Source organism: Pocillopora damicornis, chromosome 1, assembly GCF_964200805.1.
Source record: "Pocillopora damicornis chromosome 1, jaPocDami1.2, whole genome shotgun sequence".
In the NCBI taxonomy this organism is placed as follows: domain Eukaryota; kingdom Metazoa; phylum Cnidaria; class Anthozoa; order Scleractinia; family Pocilloporidae; genus Pocillopora; species Pocillopora damicornis.
The window spans coordinates 8,012,060-8,027,500 of NC_142670.1; the positions used below are offsets into that span (position 1 = coordinate 8,012,060).

Below are 15,441 nucleotides of genomic sequence, written 5' to 3' on the forward strand. Positions count from 1 at the left end.
TTTGAACGGAGACAAGACGTCAAAAATTTACTTGACATTCAACTTCCTGTGTAATAAATTAGCAAGAGAACGCTGATTTTGTTCAAAACAACACACGCTGGAAGCTTGTTCTTTTGCCATGAGACTGATCTGGAAAAATATTTTTCCAAACGGGAATTGCTACCAACCTGATACTGCCGGAAGGAATTTTAAACTGATATTCTGCTCATAAAAATTTGGGGGAAAAAGATCAGAACTGGTTGAGTGTAAAGCTAAGAGAAACGTAACCCAAACAGAAAAAGAGAAATGTTAGCGAAAGCTTGTCAGATTTGGGGAATCGTCCTATTTTCAGTAACTTTATTGAGTGAGTACCAAAGTTCTTTCTAAATCATAAAATTTTGTTCAATTTATTAGTATCACAAGCATACTCCAAAAAGAATAACTTCTTCAGAGTTCTCGAGCACGATTCGACCTTATTGCCCAAAGGCACTCGCGGGAAAATACGGCAGCAGATAGCGATAGCATCTTTGAAATTTTCTTGTTCCTGTGAAACGAGGGCATACTTTTAGAAGCAGGTATGTAATAATTACTGAACTATAGACAACGCTTGTTAGGTATAAGCTTAATCGAATTTAAGTAGCTTTGAGGTGTAACTCTTACGCAGCAATGTAAATAAAGAAGGTTTATTGTTAGCCCGGTGAATAGGATTAAAGATATCTATTCTCTGGAATGACTAAGATAACGCATGCATAAGAGAAATCGTATCTAAACTACCTTTAAAAAACATCACGATTTAAGACCCCTTGAAAATCAAAAAGAAAAATGGAATATTAATCTCCATCCTTTCTTTCCCATCTAAATTTTTAGCCTTTATCGCATTGTTGATTCATCAAGTTGACATAGTTAAACAGAGAAAGTTTTCATCGTAATTCTTCTCGCGATAAGTTTCTAAATTGGGCAGAAAAATCCATCGTAATTATACTTCAGAAACTAATCCCAAAGGAGCCAACTACTAGGCAACCCCCCCCCCCTCCCTTAAAAAAAGGAATAAAAAATATATTTTTGTCATAGAATCATCTCGACACACTTTAAAAAACGTGGAGACATTTCCCGTTACCTGTCTCAACGTAAGAGTTGGAGTTTATTCAGGAATAACTGCTCCTGCCCGTGCACTATCTAATTTCCTGAAGTAATGATAAAAATAATGATAATAATAATTAAATGAAATAGTAAAAATGAGAATTACAGATGAGTTCAATACGTGAACTGCGCCAGATATGTTGTATTTTTCTGCATCTCTCTTAAATTTTGTTTATTCAGAGAGTAAAGTATTATGCCATATGTTTTCCTTTTAAAGAGCGAATTTGCATTTTCATTTTTTTGTGAAATCGGATAATACTAACATGGTGGCATTCTTGCAGCGAAAGAAAAAAAAAGTAAGAAGCCAAGAAAAATGCCCGCTCTAGCGTAATTTGCTGGCTAAAAACTATTTTGCAAGCGAACAGCAGTAAGACTGTTGAGTGTTGCAGGATCTAAAATTTGGAAAATCAACTAGTTTAACTAGTGGCACAGTGAAGTGTATTCAAATCACAATTTACGTCCAAAGTAATAAAAACTTCGAATTTAATCAGTCTCCCTCTCCTTGGGATTTTCTTTGGTTTAGTAAACTTATGGTGGTCTCGGCAAGATCAAATTTGAAGTGTACGTGACGACCCATTTCAGTGCTTTAAGTTAATTTATTGTAATTCTCGGCAGTACCATTAAACAATTTATGGTTGTCTCTCTCTCGTCCCAATAAAGAAACATTTAAAAGGAACGCAATTCTGATCAGTAAGGTTTGCTTAGTAAAGAACTGATTAATCTGTCATTTGATTTGGAGAAATTATCGTCTCATTCGTCCCGTGTTTATCGCTAATGTTATCTTTTTCTCACAAATTTTACTTTGCCAGGATTTGCCAGACTTGACCAAGATAGCTACCCTGTCCCGTCGTGTTCGCTGCCATTATTGCCATCACCAAGCTCACCGTCGTCATCGTCACATTTTCGGTCACCATTTCCATCACTATTACCACCGTCATCGTTGTCGTCGTTGTCATCGTCATTGTTAGTATTATTGCCATCTTCGACATCAAGGCTATTGTTAGTATCATCATCATCGTCTTCGTTGCCGCCATTATTGCCATCATCAAGATCATTGTCGTCATCGTCACGTTTACAGTCACCATTATCATCATCACACTCATCAACATCACACTCATTTCCGTCACTATTACCAACGTTATCGTTGTCGTCGTTCTCATCGTCATTGTTAGCGTCATCGTCACTTCCGACATCAAGGCCATTGTTAGTGTCATTGTCATCATCGTCGTCTTCGTCATCGTCGTCTCCAAATTTGACTTCTCCTCCAGTGACAATTGAGAGGCTGGTATGCACTGCAATTTCTCTAAATACTTACATTCATTATTTCCATTAAATAAAGCGTTCATTGACATCGTTTTCTTTTCCTAGGCAATTGAATTTGTTTCTAAACTTGGTGCGATAGAACTCAAGAGAGAAAGTTCACTGAAGGTATACCTTTGCTTAAATTTTAGTTATCAATCGTTTAACTAAATTGCTTTGTATAGCTTGCGCATTATCTTGAAAGTGACTATCTTTAGATAAACGCAAAAGCGGTCAAAGCTTTGACTTAAAATCGAGAACAGAACGTTTTAAGAGCACTATGAGAATCTGGTGCAGGCGCATAGTCTACTTTGATATAAAAGAAGATCTGTAACTTATGGTGCGCAAAAGTATTTTCACTTCTTTTTTGTTGTTGTTTGAAGCTGTTCTTGCCTTTATTTTTATGTTTTGGTTATTTTATGGGATATGTCAGAAATTTTAATTCAAATTTTCGTTTTTGTTCATACGAGAAGGATTATTTCTTATTAGAAGCCTGTTTACCTCCGCCGACTGTCTTTGTGTGGAAATTCAATTTTTACTGATTTGACATCATTATCAGACATTAAAAATATCTGAAGGTAATGTGACAGGAATAAACAGTATTTCATAACGTTACAGGGGGCAATGCGTTTGTTTAACGACTTCACCAATCAGTATCAGCAGATAACAAAACCTTTCAAGGGCCAACTTGGTGAAGAAGAAGTTAAGAAAAGAACAGCAGCCATCTTTAAGGTAGCAGTCGCATTCTAGAAATTTGTTCTCAACTACAGCAGGTACCACCTGAATAGGACGAAACTGTTAAAGAATATATGAGTGACAGTAGAATGGGTGAGTCAAAATGTCGTCTTTTTAGATTTGTGAAATTTGTTGATTAAATAAATAATGACCAACAAAAGACCACCTGGCTGTCTAAAATAATGAACTGGTAACGCAAACTGGCCTCCGTAAAGAATTGGCGTTTCGAGTTTTAGCCCTTCGTCAATCGCTATGACGAAGGGCTAACTAAAATAATGGCTAACCTGTAGCCTGGCTTGAAGAAATAAGCTATGCGCGTTACTTCTCAAAGGACGCTCGGAAATAATTTCACGCGCTTCAAATCCTTAATACTAATACCACATTCATACTAAAGCCTAAACTTACTTAAACTTTTTTGTCTGTCTGTTTGTTTGTTTGTTTGTTTTTGTTCTGTTTTATCATAGAAGCGGCTTAAGGTAACTTTTGTGTGCGTCCAGTTTAGCACGTTGAAAATACAAGTTGGTGATCACCTGGAAACCATAAAAAATAATTTTTAGCTCACTGTTGCTGATTTCCATTTAGTTCAACTTGGTCCCACTAATCATCTTTTTTTCTGGTTTAAATGGGGTAAAAATTCAGCTTAATTCGTTCCAGAAACCCAACATGACCCTTAACCCTTCATACATTAGAAAAAAGAAAAATGATTCTCAACCCTTTTTTTTGTTTTAGGGCTTCCTGATTTTCGTGCTGCATTGTGTGCGAAACACCCAGGTGAGATGAACTTTGAAAAACATTTTATCTTTTTTTTCAATTTTTTACAAATTTTTCTTAATTGTGTGCAGTTAAAATTTTTCCGCTTTTCCACCCTCAGATTCAAGAGCGATTCAAACGAAAGCTGAACACTGTTTTTCCATCTGTATATACTAAAAACTCCGTAATGAAGGGCTCGCAAACTAATCCAAGTGCTGTCGAAGATATAGGGGCGGCCGAATTGCAATCTTGCGATGAATTTGAACTGAAATAAAATTTAAATAACTGGACTGAGCGGGCTGAAACTAATTATCGAATGTTTGATACGATGGTCAGGTTTGATCTGTCAGGTCGTTCTATTCGCTTCGAGTTACGAGCTCATTTTAATGTTCATGATTGTATTTTTAGATGTTTAAGGCTAATTTGAATGTGCTGTGACCTCGTTTCATGCGCTTTTAGGTCATAGTTTTCCGTGAACAGCATTTTACTTGACTCTCGCAATCGTTTCAGTTTTAGATCATCAGTTATTTTTTTGTTTCGTTATTTTGAAATCCTCTGTGCCAAATGTTTGCTATTATTGAACGACGACGCAGTCTCCCTTTTTGATATTCGGAGTAAACACAGGGTTACTTATCAAATAGCTTTTTTGTTATTGTAATAAAAACAGCTGTGGAAAAAACTTTAAGCTAATAAATGTCTTAATGGATTAATAGATAAATCAATAAAGAAATAAATGACGGATTGTCATCTATTGTGAAACTGTTTTATCCGAAAAATGAAGTTTTTTTTATTAAATCTCTGAAATAAGGGTTACTTTTTCGAATCGCAAATGTTGCGAAAACGACTAGTAGCATCATTGATTGCCATGAAAACTGACCGGTTTAGGGTCAGTCTTAGGGCCCTAACGTTAAGCACATATCTACACAAAAACTTCTGTGTTAGGGCAACGATAGACTTAAGCAGCGGTTCTGAAATACGTGAATAATTACCAAAATGGCAGTAATTTACAAAGATAACAAACAAAGTAAATGAATTTCGAAAGATAAAAGGACAACAAGAACACACCTGGCTGTTAGGATACGTGAAAGAAACGACATTGAGACTCCTTGGGAAAAAAAAAATCGACTACATGGTGCGGAAAATTATATCAAAATGCTAACGCCGCGCAGAGATTGGAAACTAGGAAACCGCTAAAAGACTTTGCAACAGCACGAAAATCTGAGCGAATCACGGCTTTTCAATATTTTCCCTTTACCTAGAACGCTTGATCAGCTTGGAAAACACAAATATATCTTGGTGAAGTAGAAAACGGAAAAGCGGCTGCACCTCTCGTTGAACCGTCCTTAAATCATAAATCATAAATCATAAATCACGTCCTAAAAAAACCAATAAATTCCGCGTCGAGAAATGCTTGCCACGTTCAGCATCTTGCTTTTTCTCTGAGTATGAAGACATAAATATACAGCTTAAAACAGAAGAGTAAGGTGTTGATAAAAATGGTCTCCAACACTTGGCATTATTGTGGCAGGGAAACATTTTTCAACCGTCCTAAATGATTTTTTGCAAGACAAAATAAATCATGAGGCTTTTTAGCTTCACTCCTATTTTGACCTAACCGTTGAAAAATACATTTGCTGACATTAATTTTTATCTCACTTTGACCCAACCATAGGAAAAAAGGAAAGAATTTCATTTTTGTTGTTTTCCTCTTAAAAGATCTCTCCACTAAAGTCTTCGACCACTATAATTTCATTGACCGAATAAATAACTTTTACGATTAGTGTAAACTAAAGAGGAAAAAAATTTATGCATTGATTAAAACTGGGCTTCCGTCAATTGTTGAGGTATGTAGGCTCATTATTGCTCATTATTACTCATTATTTCTTCGGCACTGATGGGCGCAGCCCGCAGGTCTTAAGCCGGCAAGCGTTGGGAACGAGCGAGATGTTCGTGGGCGTTCTGGCGCGAGTATGAGAGACCCCTTGGAGACCTTTCGCGTACTCGCTCGGGCTGCTGCTCAAATGAGAGATAACTGGCAGGCTCAGATTTTTTTCTTCTGCCATAGCTTTTTTGGTACTTTTCTCTTGGTTCGATTTAGAAAGTCCGGCGAGGTATGTATAAACTCCGTGATGTGGCCAGCGCGTTCACACGTCACAGGTTGCTTGGAATATCAAGATGAAATATTTTATGAATTCTCCCAACCTCCCTTGCGTTTCGATGATGCTATGTTAACAAGAAATAAAGTCTTCAATGGTGAAAGTTTGATGAGTGGAATGGAAAGAAGGATCTGGCAATAGATACCAGCGTGTTTTCCTATTTTTTTTTCGCAATTCTTGCCCCACTTCTTGTCTATCATAAGAACATCTGTGTAGATATATAGATCATCAAAAGTGGCAAATTACGTCACACCTAACACATCTTGTCCGCAGGAAGAAGAAGGTTGAGCACTTTATCGTTGAAATAAAAGCAACGGAAGGGAGGGAAATTTCACAGCCGATTTGCTTATCGGGATCTTGAAAATAAAGCTCGCGCAGGATCACTTAGTCCCGTTAAAGGTTCCCTTTCCTTCCGTGTTGAATTATGTTGCGATCAAAATCTCCTGTATTGGGCAGAATGTAATTTAATATCTGACATTAGCTTAAATTCCAATTTTTTTTGTTGAACCACGCGCTACGTAAATTTTCTGAGGCCGTCATGCGCTTGCCGAGCGCTCTTTACATATGAATTTAGTGTTCAGCACACGCGCATGAAGCTGAGAAAATAGGCAGGGTTTTTCTTTGGCAACTTAGCGTAATCATTCTGCAAAGATATGAACTCATCCATTACACAATGTGCACTAAAGGAGAAGTTATGCAGTGAGAGAAAGGAAATGATGCAGGTTTAGCGCTCAACTGTTTCCCGCCGACCTCACTTCGTTTTCTGATCCGTTAACGGATCGACGATGATCAACTTCAAAGACCCAGTAAAACTGACATCGAGCAGGTGATCTAACTAAACGGAGAATATATATTTATATGTATTTTTCAACCTGAGAAATTCTGTAGTTCATTTGCATTCTTACACTTGCCCGAACATATTACTGAATCATTCCTGCCTTCGAAGTCAATATTATGCGGGCCTAAAACACACACTCTTATCTCATGATGGATCGATGACAGTTATATCTGTTCGGGTGCACGTAGATGAACAGACGGTATATTTACGCTAGTTTCCGGTGGACATAACATTTAATCCCAAATAACAACTAACTATAAAAGTGGATCCTCATTAGTTTTGAGTTGTTTACACTTTTTTCAAACACCCATTTTCATATCCACCTTAAGAAAACTTAAGCTTGATGAAGCTATTTTCGTGTCGTGGGTCACTTGCATCTGTTAAGTAAAACAGCATTCTGCATCTGGTGTAAAGAGCTTTTAGTCTCATTGGTCCATTGACGAGTGGAAAAATAGAACTCTCGCGGCTTATGTCAGCAAAAGCGGTCGAATGTGATGTTTATTACACTCACGTCCTATAAAATTGTTTAAAACACGTTGACTAAAATCGGCTGCTCTTGTGATTTTACCAAGTCACGGACCATTATAAGGGTGCCCACATACACGAACGGCAACTTTTGATTGAGTAAGTTGATGGGTGGTGCGATGAGAGGGATTCAATCCAGCAAAATGTCCACAGCCCTGTCTTTACGTTGTGCGCTGAGTAAGTACAAGCTTTACTACTTCTCTTGGTTATCCTTTAGAAACAAAGAAGACAATGAATTAAAAAAATTCATTAAGGAATTCATTAAGGAATTATGTCGGTACCGGGGCATCATGCAACCCTCGGCCGCTTCAAACCAGAGAGACGCAAGTCAAGTGGCAAGTATTCATCTCTCTAAAAACAAATCGATTGAACTCGACAACGTCCGCTCTTGAGTTTTATCACATAAAACAACTGGCTGAATGCGGAGTTTGCACATTTTTTTTAATACAGTTTTTGCCACGACACAATTCGAAATGATTTGAAAGCAATGAGTCAGTATGAAACAATTACGAAGTTTTGGAAATGAAGTGCAGTCCGCGTGATCATAAAGATCAAAGGAACTAAAAGCTTTGTTCTTACCATCTTTGGCCAACTGGAGTTTCGTCGCTCGACGAAGCATCAGTCGTTCCAGTCCTGCTAAAACAATTAAAAAAAAGGAAAAACTGTGATAAAATTAAACCCAGCGGTGCAATTTGTGTTCAGTAACCCTTTTTCTTAACATTTTGTAATATCGGTGTGTACTCATATCACTTTCGTGGAATTAATTCCACCCCACTAAAGCGAAAAAAAGTCTGGTGGTATTAACTCATTTATCATATTTTGGACTGGCTTTTGTGTTTTGTGTACTCTTGGGCTACATTGATTTGCAATTCGTATTTTCCATCCAAATTTTATTGTTATTATTATTAATATGTCATTTTGTCATTTTATTTATTTTCTCTTCGACTGAATTATAGACTTTTTCGTTTTTTCTCGTCAGATATATTAAAACAAACAATAACTTGATTGCCTCAAAAGTGCACTTGTACGCATGTTTCCTAAAATTATCTCAGTTATCCTTATCCGGGGACCAAAACATTTTTAAAATTAGAAATATATGATAAATTTATATTTGACCTCTGAATGATTGTAATGATAATAATAAAAAAAGAAACGACAAAGTAATCCTCAAAGGTTAGGGAACACCATAGAAATTGAAGAGAAAAAAAAAGGTAAGAGGCCGTAATATTTGCATCTCTCCAAGAATGTTACTTAGTTGCTCATTTACTATTAGAACTACGAGGGACGATTTTGAACCGCGTCAAAGTTTTGATCACCTCTTTGTGGTTTCTTTCTCCGCAATTGCTTTGATCGAGGTAATCTTTTAAGGACTGTTTTACCGTCATATTTCAACCCCAAGGAAACAAAATTGGTTCTAATGAAATAGATAAAGTGCAATTTTTCGCACCAGGTGGAGGCTATTTTACAAACATCTTGGTCACAAACGTGTTAGCGTCGATAACGTTTCCTTTGCGATTTTTCAGTTTTCGCTAACAGCGCTCGATCGTTTCGAAGGAAAAAGTTTGCTTCTTCTTCTGTAACGGCGGCAAACCAATTAAACTCCTTGTATTAGCGCTAAAATAGCAACAGGGGAATATTACTAGGAATTTCCCATTCTTAGCCAGGGTCTGTTCGGTCAGTTAACGTTTTAACTCAAGTCTTCATATATTTAAGGGCAGAATTGTATTCGAGTCATTTTCGTTTGATAAGAGTCATTTTTGCAGTCAATAAGCTTGTTCAGGGTGACATTGTCTGCGTTTAAAACTAGACTGTGAATGGCGAAAGGTATAAAAAGGGAAGATTCCTATGGTGAAACTAAAAAAGACTCCTGGCTGTAAGCACAAGTATCGAGGAAACTCGATGAGGAATGGTTGAAGAAACTCACCGAAACGGATAAGAGCTCGTGGTTGAAGCGACGGGCACAGGAACCATTAACGAGTTCTGTCGCAGCATGCTCGAGCCGCTTTTGAGCTAAAAAAATAGATAAATACAATTGAAAAGTTAAAAAAATAAATAAATAAAAATAAATAATTCAATCCAAATTGCCGGCCAGCAGATTATTTAAATAGCGTCTGGTACGGGCGACTATTACCCGCAAAATATGTTTTTGCTGCGAGTCTCCCGAGACAACGCGGGACACTTCTGTGCTTCGTAACTACGCGATAACAGAGAATTTAAACCATACGGTTTGCCTTGAAATTCGGTTTTCGAACTCCCCAACATACCATCCGCAAAACCCGGTGCGGGTTCCGTTTTCGAAATGGATCTCCCGCAATTGCCTGAGTGTAGAAAAAGAAAAAACAAACAAGAACATCATGGGGTGGTAATAAACTGAATATCAGCAGCAGGTAATTTAGTGTTAACAACTGGGTTGAAAAGGGTAAAAAAGCTTTAGCTAATTTACGTTTTCAACCCAGTTGTTAACACTAAATTATCTGCTATACTCTCCCACCGACGCAGCACCACTGTTTCTTTAGAAACTTACCCCTTTATTCATTTGAATATCAGCAGACTGCGGAACCCTAGAACCAAGAACCAGCGCAACCAGCGCAACCAGCGGAACAGTTATGATGAAAAAAAAATATTAATAATAATGATAAAAACTAAAAAAAATACCTTAACGCTGTTCGAGATTTTGTTTTCGTGTATAAAGAAGATAACATCATCAGATAAATATGTTTGTTAGTTCTTTGCTAATTTTTTTTTTGGTTGTTGTTTTTTTATTCTGTATTTTTTTTAATCTATCTATCTTGACGTCCGATAGGTAACAAGTTTTGTTCAGCTGCTTGCGGAAATACTGCACTTTTTTCTTTCAATTCCTCAGTTAGCTCCTTAGGGAAGGTAAAAAAGCCATGGGTAGATTTTAAGGTGCATGTAGCGAATAAAATGCTCTAGTACTAGTCTAACTTGAAATTTAAGAAACTCTTTTGTTGTTTCAAATGTTACAATCGACATAACAGTAAAATTATTTTCCCATTTTCTCTTCTACAGTCATCGTTCATTTGATAATGGAATTGCCAGAACAGGTGAGGAAGTGTAATTACAATTTAATATTTATGTATCTTAAAATGAGGTGAAAAGAAAGGATCTGACTGAATTATCAAAATGATTAGTTATAGACTTCCTGCTGCAATGACATCGATCGTTTTGCGATTAAAAACATTAGTTGGAAAGCAAAACAAAAAGGTCAAAGATTAACGGTGCTATTACCCTGATTTCCCCAATTTCCACTTATAAAACCTTGCCTAATTATAATTTTTCCTTCGGTGACGTAGAGGGTTTTGATGCCCATTGTTTTTTTTATCATTAATGGTATAAATTTTCTTTTTCTTCTTCATATCTTTATCGTTATTACTCTTGTTATCATCAGTATACATTTTTTCCTTTATTTATTTATTTATTTTTTTGTCTCCATGCCATCATCAGAATTATCACTATTGTTACAATCAGTATACATTTTCTTCGTTTCTTTATTCCTTTATTTTTTTTATAGAGTGCCAAGCAACCTGTTTCAAAAACTCCTCCTTCATATTTTCAAAAAGCGGAAGATATTGGTATAACAACGAGGATGTCTGTTATCTCCAGGGAGGTTACTTAGTCTCCATCGAAACTGAAGAAGAATGGCAGTTTATCAATCAGGAGATTCAAAAGCGTGGCACTTGGAATACTAGTGCGTGGCACATTGGTTTAGGGAAGGTGGGCGGAGTTTGGACTTGGGAGAGTGGAGAACAACTGAATATTTCGAAAAGGCGAGATTCTCAGTTAGATGATAGAGACGATAGAGCGGAAATATCCAAGAACAGAGGCCTATTTAATAGTATCTCTTGGGGTGATAAAAACGCCTTCATTTGCGAGATGCCCGGAGGTAAGATCACACTCCAAATACAAGTGCAATAATAGCTTTCAACAGCAACCTTTGCATATCTTGGGCATGATGGAGTGGATGATAAATGGAACTGAACCGATCAAAATTTTCAAAACCCTTTTAATATCTTGTGTGTTGGGTAAGTACGACGTTTGTAATTCCTGTTTCAGTTATTCTGTCGTAGCTATGAAACCGTCGAACTTGACTTTCCATTTGTGAATAATTCATTTTGATTTTTAAACCTACGGAACTCTAATAACGAAAAATACCAGACTCTGCACGCGGGCTTTCTAAACTATTTGTTTAATCGCTAAAGGAAGAGTTAGGGATCTTTGTAATATCATCATTATTATTATTATTATTAGTTTCTTAATACTTTTCACTTTTCATTCAATGCCAAATAATTAAAAAAATAAATAAATAACCGAAATGACACATTCGTATAAGAGTAAAGACAGCTATTGACAGTAAGCTATAACAGTATCGTGCGCTTAATGGATTGTGTGATGCGTGCAACTGAATCCGGCAAAGTGTGGAAAGCTTGGTCTAAAAGTTATGCGCCAGGTAAGTACCACCTTTATTATATCTTGACTTTTCATTTGCGAAACATTTATGTCGCTTTGGAACGTCCTTTGAAATTCAGCCAAACCGCAAACCGAGAAGAAATGTCAGGTGGCGGTTATTTGGCACTGTTAATTAAAACAAAACAAACCAGACTCTACACATGTCCGCAGTAAACTCGTAGTTTATAATTAGAGAAGGATCTCTTACAACTTGGATTCCTGAGGGGTTTCAGATTCCATATAGCAGAAATTAATCAGAAAGCAAATAGCACAAGCGAGACATTCATTCGTGCAGTGGTCATGTTGTTTGCCCTTAGTTTTCTGAAAAACAGCTTTGGCAGCCATATTTAGGATAATAGAAACACAATAGCTTGATTGCTATCGTTTTATGCCATTATTACATGATGCCAAAAGGGAGAAATGTCTCCTCTTTCTATGCGTCAACTAGCTGCTGAAAGTTCTACGTGTCAAGCGATCATACTTAATCAACAGCGATATCAACATGCCAAGAAAACCGACACTACACCCAGGTGGGGACAGTTCTCCTTTTATGATGGAGGAGGATTTGTAGCAGACCTCGGGTATGATAGCCATACGGGATTCAGCATAATAACAAGTTTAGAGATCAAAGGTTGGCTTGACAGAAAAACGAGAGTTGTCCTGGCAGAGTTTTCTACATTCAATCCGTCGGTGAATATTTTAGGTGTTGCCACATACTTCTATGAAGTTGATGCTTCTGGACTGATAGCAGCCTCCATGCAAATTATTTTTCTTTCACTTGATTCTACGGGCACACCCTCGCATCAGTTTTATTTGATTTGCTTGTTTCTGTACATTGTATTTGTTTTACTGTATTTTGTTAGAGAAATTTTCAGGCTTTACAATCATCGTTTTCGATATTTCAAGCTCATGTGGAATTGGATCGAGATATTCCAAATTTTCTTCCCTCTGATTGCCGTGGTGATGTACATAAAACGACAAAGTAAAGTCATGACAACCATGGGCAAACTGCATAGAAACATTTACGAAAATCTAAGTTTCCAAGAAGCTATCACTTGCTAAAAAGTGGAAAATGTCGTAATTGGAATTCTTACTTTCATCGTCACCATCAAGCTATTGCGGATCATTCGCTTCAACAACTATGGTGTTCTATTCTCCAAAACATTGAAGATATCTGCACGATCTTTATTATCCTTTCGCATCGTTTTATCCATTTTCTTTGTGGCATTTTTGCACTTTGGTGTCTTGATGTTTGGCTCTGTAACTGAGCGCTACTCTTCGGTGCTGAAAGGAGCTTATTTCCAACTCGAGCTAACTCTTGGTCGAGTGAAAGCTAGACAAATCAATGAATTGGCACAGGCTAATACCATATACGCCAAAATATTCGCCTTCTTAATTCTCTTCACTCTGACCATTCTTTGTATGAACTTCTTTATCAGCATAATCAACGATGCTCTTTTGGATGCTAAGAACAACGTGAGCGAAAGTGAACTGTATGAACTAATCGATGAGAACCGTTGCTCGAGCTCAAAAGAAAGAACAAAATGTTTCGATGCAATCAGTAATATATTGAAACAGTCGAGAACCTCCAAAACGTTGGCAGAAGTGAAGGACAAAGAATTAGGAAACGTTGGCCTTGACCCCAAGAACAGTTCCAATCTCAATTTTGATTTAACAAGTCAAACTATCGTAGCTTGGGGGAAGAAAAGATCTAGAGAAACAATAGATAAACAGCAACGCAGTACAGGGAGACAAGCATTGTTCGACAAGATAAGCAACATGTTAAAATCTATGAAAAGTAAAAGCAATGACGACTGTAGCGAACGTAGAGAAAAAAAAAAGTAAGATTTCCAGAGGATGTCGTCGAATCTTCCCTCTGTAAATTACGGAGGAGACAGCATGACCTGTTGATCGGTTTTATTTACTGTAATATAATTATGAAATTGAATTAATGTTTTCAATGAATGAGACTTACTTATTTACTCACTTAGACAGTTTCTTTCTTCGGAGAAACCAGCACCACCATGTTACTCTGAAATTCGAACGAAAAAAACGTTATTTATATATGTATAGAGGATTGGAATTTTGCTGATCTCGAGCGTAATCACTCACTCTACTCCCTCCCACTCCTGTCCCTCGTGCTTGTTTAAGTTTCCACGAAAAAGACACTGGGATAATGTCATAATGGTAGAATAGGTTTGGTTTCGCGCATTTTTCGATCTTTTATTTTATTTTATTTTTTTAATTTGGGTACGATGCAGATTGATTTGAACACGACTAGCCACATAATCGTTTTGCGTTGACAAATTGCGCAACGGCTTTTATCTGAAATTCTCTAGTCCTACCTTTGTACTTTGTTGGTGACGCACGATTTCCCCTCCTTCCACATGGGATCCCGCCCTAGTGCCCCTCCCCCCTATTGGGCGTTAAAAAATGACTGATCCCGATTAGGAGCATTCCACACGTCCTCGAGAACTTAACTGATTTCACTAATGTCAACAAAGGGCTCAAACACTGTAAGCCGCCACCATGGCGAGACCCTTCCGACTCTTCACGTCCGTGGTAAGGTAAATGGCGCTTCTTGGGGAAGTGATTGCTTCTCAGTCACATTTTCCCCAATTAGCTTTCGCGAGCACGTTCTTGGTTGTCAAGTACGCGTAAAACCAACTGAACCTTGTTTATTTGGTATGTTATTCCAGTTCTGATCATTTTGGTTACATATTACTTCAAGTACAGAGTTGAATAATTTCGCTAGTTCAAAAACTTTCGCAAAGGAAGAAGCTATAAAAGCCACAAAAAACTTAAAGGGTATTTAACTTTTGGTAGCCTTGCATCGCGCAGAATGCTATTGTCTTTCGCGACATGTACTTACACTGCCCACTTTATCATCGAACGGAATATCAATTGGTATGTCTACGCAGCTGTGACTGGTCAACAGATTTAGCTTTCGGAATACTTGAGTCACTTGCAGATTTCAGCTGCTGTCAATCAAACGGTTATGCGCGTGAAGTAAATCCCAAGGTGTGATAGAGTTAACCATAGCGCACTAATTAAAGGCGAGCCGCATTGTTATCAAAGCGTTCTTCCAATTCTCGTGAACAGCGATATTTTTATTTGACTCAATAGATGACTCACAAACTGCTGTCGGTGAAAACGTTACGTGAATTATCGAAATAGTTTCATGTCGAACAGGCGTTTTATGACCTGCGATAGGGCGGCTTTTTTTTTTCCTTTTACCTTTTTTCGAGTGCCAAATGTGGCAGTAGGCGGTTATAAATAGCAGTGCTTAATCAGCGACTTACCTGTGATCTGATGAATTTTTTTTAGCGCTAACTTACTCAGATGGCTAACTTACTCTTGCGTGGGGCCCTGTAAAAGAGAATAAACAGCGCAAAAAATGGCTCAATCATTTGATATCATTCTTAGCAGTGCGATACCTGAGTCACTCGTTTTACTTCACATATGCACTGTTATACTCCGCTGATTATTTTTTTTTATTATTATTTTTTATGACTTAATAACTACATAGAAGTTAATCTTCCTTGTTTCCAA

The 15,441-nt window shown here is 37.3% G+C and overlaps 1 protein-coding gene across 1 annotated transcript; it reads left to right on the forward strand.

Annotated features, from left to right (window-relative positions):
- The first annotated feature begins 103 nt into the window (after positions 1 to 103).
- LOC149051759 (uncharacterized) lies at positions 104 to 3,168 on the forward strand. The gene is made up of 4 exons (XM_089214694.1): positions 104 to 343; positions 1,929 to 2,404; positions 2,488 to 2,547; positions 3,037 to 3,168. The coding sequence occupies exons 1-4, from the start codon at positions 286 to 288 to the stop codon at positions 3,166 to 3,168; spliced, it is 726 nt and encodes a 241-aa protein (XP_089070820.1). The 5' UTR covers positions 104 to 285.
- The last annotated feature ends 12,273 nt before the right edge of the window (positions 3,169 to 15,441 follow it).

Coding starts and splice junctions, on each gene's coding strand:
- LOC149051759 (XM_089214694.1), top strand. CDS start 286: ATGTTAGCGAAAGCTTGTCAGATTTGGGGAATCGTCCTATTTTCAGTA. Junction 344..1,928: donor ATTTTCAGTAACTTTATTGA/GTGAGTACCAAA, acceptor TTACTTTGCCAG/GATTTGCCAGACTTGACCAA. Junction 2,548..3,036: donor AGAGAGAAAGTTCACTGAAG/GTATACCTTTGC, acceptor ATAACGTTACAG/GGGGCAATGCGTTTGTTTAA.